Here is a 14,847-nt window from a genome sequence, read left to right as displayed (position 1 = left end):
GGTGCAAACATGTCACTGAAAATTCACTTCTTATACCTGCATATAGACTATTTCCCTTTGAACTGTGGGGCAGAGAGTGATGAGCATGGGGAGAGATTCCACCAGGATATTGCAGGCATGGAGAAGAGATGCAAAGGGAAATGGGGTCCATCCATGCTTGCCGATCACTGCGGGAATCTCTCCAAGGATGATCCTACCGCAGTTCACAAGAGAAAAGCTGAAAAGCACAGTTTAGATACTGAATAAAGACGGAGACTTGTTGTTTAATCTGATGTTAGAGCTTGTCAGTTTTTCATGCAAAAAGCATGAAAATGTTACTTGAAAATGAATGGAATGAATGGAAAGTTATGTTATTCCAATAAATGAATGGAAAGTTATGTTACTGGTATCAATTAAAAGATGAATTTATAATGATTAGTGTGGCACCATTCTCATTGCTATATCACATTTTGAAGAAAAGTTATGGAGCATAATTACACATCCCCCTTGTAATTATGAATTATTTTGATGCACTTTTGACCCAAAGCTGTATCTTGGAAACTGGAGCCAATTAATATTCATGGCTTAATTTTCCTTCATGAGCGACCCAATTCTGGTAAAATTTAGCGACTTTCATTTCTGAAGCTTTCTTCTTGCAGACCAGTGTAATGAGGAAAGAATTAGACCTAGCTGGCAACAGGGGAAGAGGGTGGGTTTGGGGAGTGGGCACAGGACCCCTTGGAAAACCTCTTCTCAGTGGGGAATATCTAGTGTAATGTCCCCCAGCCTGGTGCCCTCTATTGTGCTGGCCTTTGCCATGGGGAGTTGGAGGTGGGTGGGGGGAGTTAGTTGCAGGCCAACACTTCTGGAGAACACCAGGTTGGGGAAGCTAACCTAATGCAAACATTTTTATTATTAACTTTTCCATACTTGTGAAAGACTCAGTTGCCTAATGCTTTCCTTCTTTTTCTGTTACACCCACTCAGCAATTCGACCTTGATTTTGTTATGCAAGTAAGTGAATTTAGGTAACTGAGAACACATTTGTGAGGTTATGCTTCTACATACTGCCCTGGTTTGCACAGAATGGCAAGATGCTATAGTTTTGTTGCAGTTAAAATGAAAACCACAGTTTGGTGCAGCTAATTACATGCAACCCAGGCAATGGGGGTTGTTTGGGTGGTTCGCAACTCCCCAGAATCCATGGCGTGTTTTACAGTTCTGGGTGGTTCTCATGTAAGATCACAAAGTGAAGTATGGTGCCAAAAGAGGGTTCGGATGAAACTCAGTGGGATCTGTCCCTAGGGATGTGGGAAGAACCATTTGGGGATGGGGATCCCACAGATTCCCTGGGCTTGGCTCCCTGGACTCCAGTCTGCTTGGCAGCAGCCATGAGCCTGAGCTTCTGGTGAGCAAACGCGCTGTGCACAGAGCACTCGCTGGGAATCAAGCCACGTGTGCTGTGCAAGCAGTGCCCCTCTTTCACACCACCTGTGGCAGCCCAAACAGGCGTGCACACGGTGTAGAAGAGGGATGCGCAAGAGGTGCTCTCCAGGAATGGAGCCCTGCACATTCACTAGCAATGTCCTGCACCAGGTGCGTGGGATGCTGCACATGGTACGGAAGACAGTTCCCAGGTGTGCAGCCTTCACTCTGCAAGTGTTCGTGGACTTTGTCTTGGCTTGGCTTTCCAGGACCAGGCTGAGCACTAGAGGACGTCCCTGAATGCTAGAGGGACAGCTGGGACTGCAGATGAACATCGAGAAACACCAAATCATGGCTGCAGGTGCCAACACAATGAAGAAACTGTCATTGTGAGAAGTTTTGGATACTTCCTCTCCATCATCCATCAAAGGGAGACTGCAGCCAAGAAACTAGAGGAAGCTAAGACTTGGAAGGGCAGCAGAGAAGGAACTAGAAAAGATCGTCCAGGTATTTCGCTGGAGACCAAGGTCAGGATCATCCCCACCTTGCATTCTGGATCACTTTGTAGGGGTGTGAAATAGTTACAATAGAAATGCAAATTTCCTCACTGGAATGGAGAGCAAGTGACCTCTGAACAGGGTCAGACAGGTGCCCAGTTGTTAACTATAGATGCCATCTCTTCTGGTGGTTCTTCTGGGCTTCAGACAGAGGATGCTTTGAAATAGACTCTCTCTGCAGTAGAGGACATCTGGCCACCGCATTAGAAGTCACTGTTAGGTGGGAGGAGATGGCTGGCCGGCCAGCCACCCTGTTATTTCTCCAACCTCCTCTGCCCCTTTTTTAAAGAAAAATGCTTAGCCAAAACTTTGGCATCATTCTAGTGGATAGTTTATTGTGGGCTTGCAAAAGAGCATGGCTCAGGGACCACAGGTGGCCCTGTGTGACAGTGCTCCAGACCCCAAAAGAGGGGGCACAAAGAAGGTGAACTGCTCTGGGAATGGGCTCTGTGATTCTTCCATGGTAGCTCCGTCACTCATTGCTTCAGTGTCCCCAGTGAGCTGCACTTGAAGGGCTCTGACCCACTTCCAGGGATGTTCCAACAGGGTTTTTCTGGAGTACTGGCTGGGTTTGTTTCAGTTGTAATTATTTGCTTCTTTATACCATTTATATTCCACCTTTTTTTTCCTTCCAAAGAACTCAAGCTGGGTTACACAATTCTTCTCCTCTCCATCTTATCCTCACAACAACTACCCTGTGAGGTAGGCTAGGCCAAGAGTGAGTGACTGGTCCAAAGTCACCCAGTGAGCTCCATGGCTAATTGGGGACTGGAACCCAGTTTGTTGGTGTCCCATTCCCATGCTCCTAACCACTACACCACACTGGTTCTTGCATGCTAGTGGTCTATGAATGTGTGAGTGTATAGGCAGCACACTGCGGCCCAGGCCACCCTGCCCAACAACCAATGCAGCGCTTAGCATTGAAAAGTTTATGCACCCTGGTTTATAATCTTCCAACTTTTATTCCAACCTCCTCCCCTCATTTTCCCAAATGCAAAAGAGTAAGATGTGCTTAAGGACTGATGGCGTGTGTAGCTTACCAGTGTGGTGTTTTGCATTAATCCCACACACCAAGCACCTCAGCAATCAGGGAGCATCCCAGCCAAATTCACTGCCTCATACTCTCCACAAGGCCACCATACCACACTGTCTTGGGGAGCATGCACTCAAAGGGAGACCCCTGCCTGCCAGACCTTCTCAAAGGGCTTGGGCGTCCCCTGCTGGGGCTTCAGCAAGAACGAGGCTCAGCCTCACTCCCACATGGCACACACACAGCATCCAGGAAACATTCGTGTTGCCTTTCAGTCTTACTCTGCATTCCAAGGAGACAAACAGCTTCTTGTTCAACAGGGAGGAAAAATCAGTTTCCCCTGTGGTCATTTTGGGCTGAGCAATTTGACACAAGTAGACCAGTTTTGTGACACGCCAGGTTGTGTCCCATGCAGACAGCCGCGTCCCTTCATCACTGTTTGTAGTGGAATGCATGGGGTTATTTATTTATTTAAAACTTTTATAAAACAAGCAATATCACAATATAATAAAATAATGTATAACCAAGAAAAACAAATCAAATCAAAACTCTCAGGAAATCTCGATTAGCAGAATCAAGAGAATGTACATTTGGATTCACAGGAAGATGCTATGCTCAGTCTCAGCAGTTTATTGGCAGAACACCCAGGTACCCTCCCCCAATAGAGAAAAAAACCAGCAGTGCTATTGGGTAGCCAGTATACCAAACTGACTATGAGCTTCCAGAGCATAGACAGAGTTCTTTATAAGTTGTGGTTCACGTGCACAGTTTCAGGGCAGTTATGAGATTCTGAATGGGTGAAAAGGCAAGGACAATGGGGAAATGCAAGAACATAATACAGAAACACTGAGAAATCATTACAGGCATCAGGAAAAACATCACAACCAATTGAAGGCTTGAGTAATAGATAACAAATAAAACAATCAGGAATTACAGTAATCAAAATGGTATAAAATCTAAAAGATTTAAAACATTGTGTTTTTTGCTATCAGAGATACAAAATTCCTTAAGACAAAGCATGAGCTGACTAGGTATTTTTACATTGCAAAGGAAGCGCAGCTGCCCCTACATCAGCTTGCAGCATTGTTTTAATGCTGTTTCTGCGAGACGCTTGCCTGAGAATGAGCAGATTGTTTGCATGCTTGGGGCTGTTTTTCCTTTTCCCTGAGAAGGAATTAGAAAGGAAAAACCCTGCAGATGGGGAGGGGGAGAGGACAGGTGAGGCTTTCCATATTTTAATGTATAGAACATATAACTTTTATGAGAGCTACTCCAACAATACTTTGTATCAAATAACCTCTGGTGTGCATGGGTTGCTCTGCAAGAAAATGGCCAAATAATGGAGCTCCTGACTCTGTCTCCTTTGCCAGGCATATGGAGTTGGGCAAAAAGTTCTATCCCCTTTGAGTGGAGAGGAATAAGGGTACTGCTGCCAGATTTTATATCAAGGGACATGCAAAAGCATATCTTTGTATCTGAGGATTCATTTGAACTTCCACACACTTGCAAAGAATGAGAAAAGATGATGATGCTTTGTGAAGCATCCACAAGCTACTGTAAATGAAGGACCACAAATGCACAATAAATGCCTTGTGTGCAAGGGTGCTAACATTTAATAGCCATGCCTCAGAGAATTGGAAGGGATACTGAACCTCTCTACAGGCAAAGGCATTGGGTCAGAAGAATCGCCTGAAACCCCAAGCACACCAAGAGATGCTTCAGCCTTTTTAACACCTTGTTACATAACCAGAGGAAAAACAAAAACCACAAGAAGGATTTCAATTTAATGTTTTATTTTTGAAGCACCATCTTTTGGTTGTCCCTAGTGTCAGAATGTATTGCTCTGTAACTTGACATAGCACTTTGGAACTTTTTTGGTCAATCTTAGAGAACACATCTGATAAGTCTTTCTGGTCAATTCCATCCAATGTTGTGTATATTTCTCCCTTACCACATTTTCCCCACCAGACTCTTCATCAAGCTGTTATGTGTTTGTTACCCAAATGGCATGCTGTGTGAATTAGGATATAATTTGTGCAATTCATTCTGATTTTGCTACCCAAGGAGTGGGAAAACAACCAATACATAGGACAGGGTCTCCCTGGTCTACTCTTGTCTTACTCTAGTGATGTCTCCAGATACTGTCTCTCTGCCTTTCTCTTGGTTGTCTCCAATCACAGGAGCAAGAAACTTGCATCTTCAGGAACTTAAGATGACAGAGGAGCTGGTAGATTCTAAATCTGTGGCAAGCACCAGCTTCTGCACTCACACAGAGCAAAGGAACAAATATACACAGCCTGTCTTATCACAGAAAGCAAATTTTGCAGGCTATTGCTATTTTCTGGAACTTATCAGGGCAATCTTTTCTTGGATTCAAGAGTTTGAGTTCAGGCTTTGGAAAATATAAAACGGATTTTATGAATTGCGTGGTTCCATGGCTTCATTTGCTCTTAGCCCTGGACTGTCCTACACATGGAAATGCCTCAACCTTCCAGGACACACCTGGAGTTTAATCTTCCCTTGCACTTCTGCCTGGACTGCTCTTTTGACCACTGGGGCAGCTGGTAAGATTTCAGCAGAATGGGACTCGTGCGAGGCCCATGTGTCATTGTGGGAATGTGCGAGATCAAGAACAGTGCGGCCAATGCCAGGAGAAGGCATGTTTTCCTTTAAGTGATGATCCTGTTGATGGGCCTGGAAAGCTGTATCCTAGAAAAGAAAGCCATACACATCAAGTCTGCTTGGGCCCTTGACGCAGAATGCAATGCCAGTATTATTACTGAAAACAGTAAAGAGCCAGTGGCATCTAAAAAACCGGCAGAGTTATTTGGCAGAAGAGTTCAAGGACAGTGCCTCTTTATGGGCTGCAACTGCCTAAGTGGACAGTGACCCTGCCGAACTATAAACTATTAGGGTGCAATTCCATGCTTGTATAGGCAGAAGAAAGAAGGCTAATGACACCCAGCACCTCCCCAGCCAACATGCCTGACTATTGTTGCTGTTATTAAAAATTCTCCAAAGACTGCTTTCTCCAAAAAAGATAAGGCGTGACTCAAACGGAATTAAACCATGCCGACTTTAAACAGCGGCAACCATTCTTCATTAAAATATCACCACTGCTCAAAGGAACTTCAGTGAACAGGATCACCACAAGCAATGCCACACGGGCTTTCCGGCTGGGAGTTCCAGGCCAGTGCAGAGCCTGGGCTTGACACTGGAGGGGAAGCCTTTGGCGGGTGAGAGCAGTGCAGGGGCGGATGGTGTGGCATCTTCACAGGAGATGGGCAGCTACGTTCCTGGGCTTGGGGCAGTGCTAGGTACTAAAAAAGTCTGGGCTCAAGACCACTGGACAAAAAAGCGCACAATTTGGCATGTGCCAATTGACAAAGGCCCTGCAGTGTCGCTCCCTCATTGTCCCCAAGGACCCTCTCTGCTACAGGCACTGCCATTTGAAAACAGGAATATTTGGTCATGGGAGAAGAGGAAGGGTGGCAAAGCAACTTGCGAAAAGCATGGCGGCAGAGCTCAGCCAAAGGACACCGTGTTCTGCCCCACTCCAACCTGGCAGAACTAAAGAAAGAACTTGGATGCCCAAGAAACTCCAAGCACCGAGGTGGCGAGGTGCCAGAGGTGGCAAGACCACGGTAAGTTTTAACAGCTGTGGGGAAGCAGCCACACTAGCAGAAACTGCTTTGGTCATCACGTCTGCATGTCAAAAAGCGCCTGTTTAATGTTCTTCTTCTGTTGCTCTGTTAATGGTCCCCCTTACATTTAAGTGAGGGTGGGCAGCTCAGACAACGGAGGCCGAGGAGACTTGCCAGTGCAGTCTTTCAAACAGTCTGGGAAATTGTTGGAGGGTGGGTGGGGGAAAAATTCATCAAGATACAGGCATGAAACCAAGAGTTCTGCTCTTTGGCTGATGGATGGAGCTTCTTCATGTGAAGATGCAGTGTGGGCAATTTTATGCTTGAGCAGTTGGGAGTGGTGGAACTGGAGCATCGCTCATTCCCAGCCACTCAGAGCCAAGCATTTGCCAAAGCGCCCCTGTGACCAGCCACACAGAGAAGCAGCGGAAGCCTGGGAGATGCAAGATCTGATGCGAGAGGATGAGAGGTTCTGCCTCTGTCTTTGGGGTCTCTGCACTACCCTCCTTGCCCCTCTCTTTAAACCCTTCCCAATGAACATGGGGGCAGGAACTTGTCGTGTAAATGGATGGGGAAGGAAGAAAGGATGGCATCATTTTTGGAAAAGAAGTTCGTACCTCATGTTCAAAGATGTCACACTGCACCATGTCATTCTCGTCTAAAGGGGCAGAACCTTTTCCTTTCTGGTAAATAGTTGCTTTGCAGAACCCAAAACTCTGAAAGAAGAAGAGGAAGGGAGCAATGAATACACATGAAGAAAGGATACAGGATACCCCTCACTCCCATCTTCTGTTGGACCAGAGTGAACATCCATCTAGTCCATCTTGGCCAGCTCTACAATGCCAAGAAATGGGCAAGCAGAGGATGAAGGCCATGACCTTCCCTCACTGTGTCTCCCCAGCAACTAGTATCCAGAGGTGCACTGTTGCTGAACATGGAGGTTCTGATTCACTACCCTGATGAAAACTTCTCGTATACTTCTTCAGGAATCTTTCTCATTCTATTCCTTCCCCTAGAGGTTGGCTAAGCAGCAAACTGGGAAATGATAAAATCATGCGCTGCATTTAAGAGGCAGACAAGACCAGCTTAGGAAGGACTAACCAGCCTAGCTGGCACATCAAAATAGTCCAAATAGTACATTCTGGATTCTCCTACAAGTGAGAGCTATTGAATGACCCATGGAGGACCTTCCATCCATGGTTTAGTTTTGCTAGCTTTATGTGTCAATGAGGAACCCTGGCTTGTCCTTCCAGCAATGAGGCAGAGAAGGTGCTAGCCCTGACCTGGGCATCTCCTGGCCCACCAATGGTGGTGGTGGATTTATCGGTCACCAAGTTAAAGGCACGGGAGCCCTTTAAATGAAAGAGCCAGCAAGCTGCCTTTGGCCCCAAACAATTCCTTGGGATGGCCCAGCGGTGCCCACTTACCGAGTCCTTGCCGGTCTGCACGTAGCAGTCCTGATGGGCCAGACCTTGCTCGAATGTGCAGTTGGTGGCAGCAATTGCAAACTCCGTGTAGATAGAGTGAGGCATAGGCTGGGAAGACAGCAAAGAATTATTAGCCATTCTTGTGGGGGAAACCGCAGCACTGAGCAGAGTGAGTTATACAAAGGGCAGCATGCGATGCCGGAGCCCTCTGTTTCCCAGGGATATCTGTGCCCCCTCTCATCCCTAAGAGGGTCTTATCCTGATTTGCAGAACTTTGGGCCATCTTGCTCAGTATCAGTGCTGTATGGCCTCAGACAGAGTTCTGGGGCCCGCGTCACAGACCTGCTGGGCACCGAACCTGTCCTCTTATGCATATGCCCTGCTTCTCAGGTATGGGGCTGCCCCTTCTCTTCTTTGACAAGGTACTCAGAGCAACTTACAGGACTCCTAAAAAGAGAGGGGGGTGCTGCGTGCATCTGGAAGGGATGGTGGCATCTCTGAGAGAGACCGGTCTCTTCCACTCCTGGCACAGGAGGTTAGGAGTAGGGTGAGCAGGTGCCAAGGGATGGCCGGTTAAACACTCAGGCTCACTAGCGGCTTCTTTGTGCAGTGTGTGCAAAGAAATTCTTTGTGCAGAGTACTTCCTAAGTAGGCAAGATACACAAAGCCCGCAGGCCACATGTGCAGGAGCAGAATTCTGCTTGCACAGCAGGTGTACAGGCAGCAGGTGTGCAAGCCAGCTTCATGGACTTGTTTGCACTCAATGCCTCCTGTAAGGCCATATTAACACTCCATGAGGAGTAGATTTAGGACGGAGAGAATGCAGGACAGAATCTGGGGAGCCCAGATTTTCCCCAGGCCAACATCGCACCCCCAAGCCGGATTCACTACACTGCATGCCATTTGGAAGCCTACACAGGCTTCCTGAATCCTGAATATAGAGCTGCCCTAAATACTCAAGAATAGGGTTGCGGCGATCTTCCTGGAACCTGTCCCTTTTCTGTTTGTTGGACCTCCAGTGGGAGGAGGAATTCTGGTTATGCAACCTGCATCCTTCCTCTGCAGCCTATGCTGCTCAAACAAAGTCTCAAGCCACACGTGCACTAGAGGAATGCTGCTTGCGGGGTGTTCCCATGAGCTTGACGCCCAGCAGGTGGATGCTTGGCACGCTGAGGGCCAAGTCGGATTCACAGCTGCCGGAAAGCAAGGCCAGAGACCAGGAAGCCAACAGACTCCCACTCCCAATGCAGGTTCCTCATACACCCCTACTCAAGAACACAGAAGAACACTGGCTCAAGTTTTAGCAAGCCAGGTTCTGGCTGAACATCAGGAAGAAATTCCTGCCAGCTAGAGCAGTATGGCAATGGAACCCATGACCCTTACAAGGAGGGGGTGGGCTCTCCCATGCTCGAGGCGTTGATGATAGATGGACAGCCATCTGAGAATGATTGTTTAACTTGGAGTCTTGCACTGAGCACAGGGTTGGTCCTGATGACCCTCTGGCTGCTTCCATCTCTACTGCTATATTTCTAAGAAGAATCATGAACTCCCAGAAGACTTTGTTCGATTAAAACCCCCACTGACCTAGGAACAAGAGGGAAAAAACTGCACTGCACAAACACAGCACAGTTGCTTTAAGTAGGCCACTACAGCATTCCTGTAATGCCTCATCATAACCCTGAGAGCTTTGTAGGACTTTTATTGGAGTCCTACAATAAACTTATCTTGGAAATGTTGGAGAAGGCTCGCTCGGCACTCTTTCCCACCCTGGTACTGCCCAGCTGTCTTGGGTGGGATCTCTCGCCCCTTCGTGCAGACACTCCTGCCCATCTTCCTGGTGCCTTATGGGGTGTTTTGGGCTCCAGGGCCACCCACGCCCGGCCCTGCACTGCTCTCTCCGGGCCGCACCAGCAAGCAGAATGCCGAGCCGGGCAAGGCGGTGCTGCGGGACTTACCACGAACATCCCGCGTGAAATCTCAAGAAGCTTGTAGAAGACTGGAGCGTTGCCAGCATTGAAATCTGCGAGGGCTTTCTCAGCCGTAGCAACTATGTCAGGATTGCTCAGTGGTGCCAGGACAGGACAGTCGGGACATATTTTTGCAAGGTCTTCAACTGAGTCTATAGAAGGAAAAGCAGCGAAAGAGGGGGAAGAAAGAGAGAAGGTTGCCTTCTTAAAGTGTGGTTTCCGTTAGAGGCAACAGCCAGAAAGAGCCACAGGCAAAAGGGTGCGGTGGAAGCATGCATCTGATTGCTTCAGATGTTGGAGCGTGAGTGCATGTGGTTGACTCCAGATTTCTGCTGGATCAAAGGTGCTCGTGAAAGTGGATTTCTAGGAGGTCCATCTTGGAGAGTGGAGAACTCCAAAAATTGGGTGGAGGGGCTCTTCCCATTGTGGAAGGCAGATCCTGGATCCAACCCACAGTCATAATGGAGGAAAATAAAGTTTAAATGGCATTTTTAAAAGCATGCCAAATACTTCAAATGCATCCAGGCACTACAGCAGCACAGGGGAAGGCTGCTTGGGCCATGGGGGCCACTGAGTAGTACTTCTAGGATCCAAGCGGGAAGACCAGCCAGGAAAATCAGCCTGGCTCCAAGAAAATATTCTCATGAGGTTGGGGGTTGGCCTGGATGACTCACTGGGATCCCTGTCAGGCCTTCAGTTCAGCTGCTACTCCTCCTCCTCCTCACATGTGTGATTTCCTTTGGGACTTGGGCATTTCAGGAAAGACTTTGTGTTCTCCCTGCATCCCATGTGCCAGGATTGTAACCCTGCTGCTGTTCTAACCCACCCACCCCAATTTCCTGCTGCGTGCAATGTAGCACGTAGCTTGGCTACAGAGATTTAGCTGCCAGGGACCCTGAGAAGGAAGTTAAACATGGAAGAACATCAGTGCTAGCAGCTCCCACTCGTAAAATGGAAGCGAAAGGCAAAGAAAATAGGACCACACTGGGCCAAGCACAAGCAAATGGCCAGCTATTGGCTCTCTCAGTCCCTCAGCACAGCTGGGAACCCCGCAACAGCCAAATGGATTACCTGGAGATGAATGGCATTTGACAGCAGTCACTTTGTAGTCGTCCTGAACTCTGAGCATTCTGACGTCGCAGTCGGCTTCGACAGCCTGGATGTGGAAACGAAGAGAATCCGAGGTGGCAAGGCAGGCTAGGATGCACTTGCAGAACGAAGGGAAGCTAAGCCCAGTCGGACAGCACCCAGCTAGGAATTTACAGCCCCTTTTGGGGAGAGATGGATGCTGAGGTGGACACAGACGGGGAGAGCAGCAAGGACCAACATCTCTGGCTGGGCTAGTCCGTTGTCGTTCGCCTGGGCACCGGCGATGGGCAAGAAATGCCTCTAGGTGAGCCAGCTAGGAGGCTATGAGGCTTCTTTACATTGGTGCGCAATCCTAGGGGTTTGCCCATCCGCCCCCAAACTTGAAGAGTTACAGCCAATGAGCAGAGTGGGGGGCACAGGGAGGCTCAGGTCGCCCCCATGCTTCTTTGCTCGGCAGGACAGTGAAATGGCTGATGTCTGCTGTCAACGGATGGAGGTTTGGAGCAGGAGGGAAGGTTGCTGAGATGCTACCAGGGAACACGGAACCTTGGCAATGTTGGGCTCCTCCCTTTCCTCCTGCTGGAACACCCCTAAAGCCCCCCTGGGGGTTCCCCTCAGTCGAGCTTGGTGAAGCAGCTGCTGTGATTCTTGCGAAGGGGAAAGCCACTGTACAAAAGCTAAGAAAATGCCAACAACTGGTGGGTGGGTGGGGGGAGGAGGTGGGGGGGAGGCAGGAGATGTGGCCCTCTGGGAACCCCCAGAGGGTCATACTGGGGCTGGAATTGGACCTCATTCTGAAAGAGCATGGGTGAGGAACTGGCAGCCTCCCAGAGGTTCATGGACATCCACTCCTATCATCCCTGGTCCTTGGCCAGGTTGCCAGGGCTGTTGGCCATTAGAAGGCTGCACATGGAGGGCCACAGCCCTGCCTTAGTGCCTGCTGGTTGTTGGGATCCTTGCAGGCTTGGGAAGCCTCTGGCTGAAGGCAGCAAGGTGGCTCCCACGGCCTTCATCAGGGGTCTTGGCCGCCTCTGCACTGCAGCTCCACCACACACACCCTGGAGGAGCTGCTTGTGTCCCCGAAACAAATCAGAGGAGTGGGCTCCTCTCAGAGACTGAGGCCAACCCCAACCTTGCCTTTGGGACCTGACCTGACTGACTCCTTGGACCTTTGCCCCCGTACTGCTGCAAGCAGGACAAAGCTATTTGGGATCAAATGGATTATCCCTTAGCTGCCAACAGATCCCGTGTGGGCATCAGCACTGTGCAAATAAAAATCAGAATAACCGGTGGGCATTGTTCAACTATTGAGTCCATACAGGAATGAAGCAAGCCCATTCTCAGGGTGCTGGTGAAGAAATTCTCTGGATCCAGGCAATCTGAATTCTCTGCATGGTTAAGCAAAAGGGCAGACACTCACGTGACTTTGCAGTGCCCTTACTGTACAGTTTTCAGCAGGCACTGGGCTCACGACATGGCATTCTGTCTCCACTAATTTCAACTCAAGTAAGATTAGCTCTCCAAAGGGTCTCTGGGAAGGAAAAAAAATGAGATAAGACGATTAGAGACGATTTTCTTCATGTATTGGTTTTTCTTGCATGACTGTATCTTGTTTTGTTTGTTTGTTTTAATCAGCACATGACTTTAACCACACATCAGACTTGAATTTTCTCTAGTAACTGACGCACAAAATCCAATGCAGAACAGGAAATGCTGCAGAATGCTTCCAGTAGCTTTGACACTTCTTTCTTGTCAAGAAGCTGAGGTTTATGGTCCATTGCAGTTTTTATTTTGAGCTCTGTAGAACCCACTTTTGGGTGCAAACAAATACATTGAATCCCCATCTGATTCCCCTTGTTCAGGAGGGGCTGCAGGTTTGGTTCAGGATATGTGCAATGGCACCAAACCAATACTTGCCCGACATGTGGAACTGGTACTGTAATAGTGCTACAGGTGAGTAAAAATGGAACCATTAGTGTGCAAAACATTCATCAGAATTATCCCATTAATTTCATTTCTCAATTTGCTCCCACTTGATCAACCCTGTTCTTCCTAATGATTTAGAAATTTGCTTTTGTTTCTATGCTTAAGACCTTTCTGAACAAGAACACATAACGAGTCATGACGGGAAGCCTGAAGACAGGAACCTGTGTGCTTCTGAACAACAACAACAACAACCAAAAGTTAGTTAGCCCAGGAACTATTCCTGGTCCATCTTCATCCTTTCCTGCCTTCGCATTTTTTCCCCTCAAGTGGCAAAAATTGTTAAGTTTATTCCTGGAAAATGATATAAGGACCATGAGCTGGAAAAAGGATGTTTGCATTCCTTACTGAGTAAGAACAGCTCCTGGATTGCACAGTGAACCCCAGCTGTTTGTATCATTCTTCGATGGACAAACCCATGGCTTCCACAGTGGGAGGTGGGAGAAAGAAACCTTTGGTGCTGCAAAGTCTCGGCGTTGCACAGTCGAGAACCTGCCTATGATGCATTTCTGAGTTGGGGCCAGGACCGGGGGACCCCAAACCCAGCAGGGCAGGCTCACCACTTCTTGGAGCAAATGGGGACCTAAACCTTGCCATCTAGAGCATGGCCCCTGGAAGACTGGCAAGTCCACCGCTTGACTTCACTACTGTGATTCTCCAGGTGCGATGCTGCAAATGAGAGCCCCTTGCTTCCATGTACCCTTTGACGAGGCACTTACCCGGGGAAGCACCCTGATATTGTCGATCTGGTTAAGGGCGTGCTTATATCCATGCACAGCATTGTGGTTGATATGATACAGTGCTACGGTGGCCGCTTGTTCAGCCTCGTCGGAGTCACAGTCCGGAAGCCTTGCTTGAGACAGAACCACTGCATGGGCGACGCACCCCAGGGTCAGGCCCAGGAGCACCAAAGCTTGCAGGGATCTCATGGCTCTGGGCACAGAAGAGCTCGGAGGGAAGTTCTGCTGGGCGGGCGGATGGATGGATGGACAGACAGGCCCGAGAGCTCCCCTTTATGTAAGGCGCAACAGCACAGCCATTTGCATACGTGAATCTTTGTCCCAGAAAGTGCCTGCAAACAAGCTAAAGGGAAAAGTAAATATGTGGGAACATGAAGTCAAAGTTTTATTTGACAAGAGCAAAATTGCAAAGTATGCTAAAAAGATCTCCAGGGCAACATTCTTGCACGAACCATATTCCTGGCACATCCCCATGTATATACCTGCACTAAAAGGAAATATTGCATTATCCCTGTACTAAATTATACGGTAAATCATATACAAACTCACTGTGAGCTGTAAACCTGGAAGACTTCTGTTTAAATATCGTCTTAGCCATGAAATCACTTGCTGGTTTTATACAAGCCTGTAACTGCTGAAGAAATGCTCTGTACACATTGCAATAATTACACATAGTACCAAAGTATGTAATTATACTTTCTGCAAAGGAGAAAAGGCTCAATCCAGAAATCTCCACGTGTAAAATGGAGTTACGTGTGATTATTTGGTAAACACGCTATATTTCCAGACAGCATTTAACATAGTCCCATGCTTTTGATGTGTGAGTGAAATTAGAGGCCTGTGGACTTAGGTGGTCAACTTGCAGGAGGCAAGAAGCTCTTGCAGTGCAGGGGTCCCTGAAAACCCATTGTCACCAAATATCCTTCCTATATGTGTACATAAAGTTGCACCTATACACAGGTACACTGAAAAACTTGGAGTACAGGGACCTTTTTTGGCTGTACACA

The 14,847-nt window shown here is 48.0% G+C and overlaps 1 protein-coding gene across 1 annotated transcript; it reads right to left on the bottom strand.

Annotated features, from left to right (window-relative positions):
• Window positions 1–4,766: 4,766 nt before the first annotated feature.
• On the bottom strand, window positions 4,767–14,102 carry AHSG (alpha 2-HS glycoprotein). The gene is made up of 7 exons (XM_044434643.1): window positions 13,820–14,102; window positions 12,538–12,648; window positions 11,100–11,184; window positions 10,017–10,180; window positions 8,062–8,169; window positions 7,252–7,350; window positions 4,767–5,699 (listed from the first exon to the last, which is right to left on the bottom strand). Exons 1-7 carry the CDS (start codon window positions 14,027–14,029, stop codon window positions 5,457–5,459), a joined length of 1,020 nt encoding a protein of 339 aa, XP_044290578.1. The 5' UTR covers window positions 14,030–14,102; the 3' UTR covers window positions 4,767–5,456.
• Window positions 14,103–14,847: the final 745 nt, after the last annotated feature.

The sequence above is a fragment of the Varanus komodoensis genome, unplaced genomic scaffold, assembly GCF_004798865.1.
Source record: "Varanus komodoensis strain SLA01 unplaced genomic scaffold, ASM479886v1 scaffold28, whole genome shotgun sequence".
Taxonomy (NCBI): Eukaryota; Metazoa; Chordata; class Lepidosauria; order Squamata; family Varanidae; genus Varanus; species Varanus komodoensis.
This window is presented reverse-complemented; position numbering and strand designations above follow the sequence as displayed.

Coding starts and splice junctions, on each gene's coding strand:
- AHSG (XM_044434643.1), bottom strand. CDS start 14,029: ATGAGATCCCTGCAAGCTTTGGTGCTCCTGGGCCTGACCCTGGGGTGC. Junction 8,170..10,016: donor TTTCACGCGGGATGTTCGTG/GTAAGTCCCGCA, acceptor CTGTCTTCCCAG/CCTATGCCTCACTCTATCTA. Junction 5,700..7,251: donor GTGACATCTTTGAACATGAG/GTACGAACTTCT, acceptor TTTCTTTTCTAG/GATACAGCTTTCCAGGCCCA.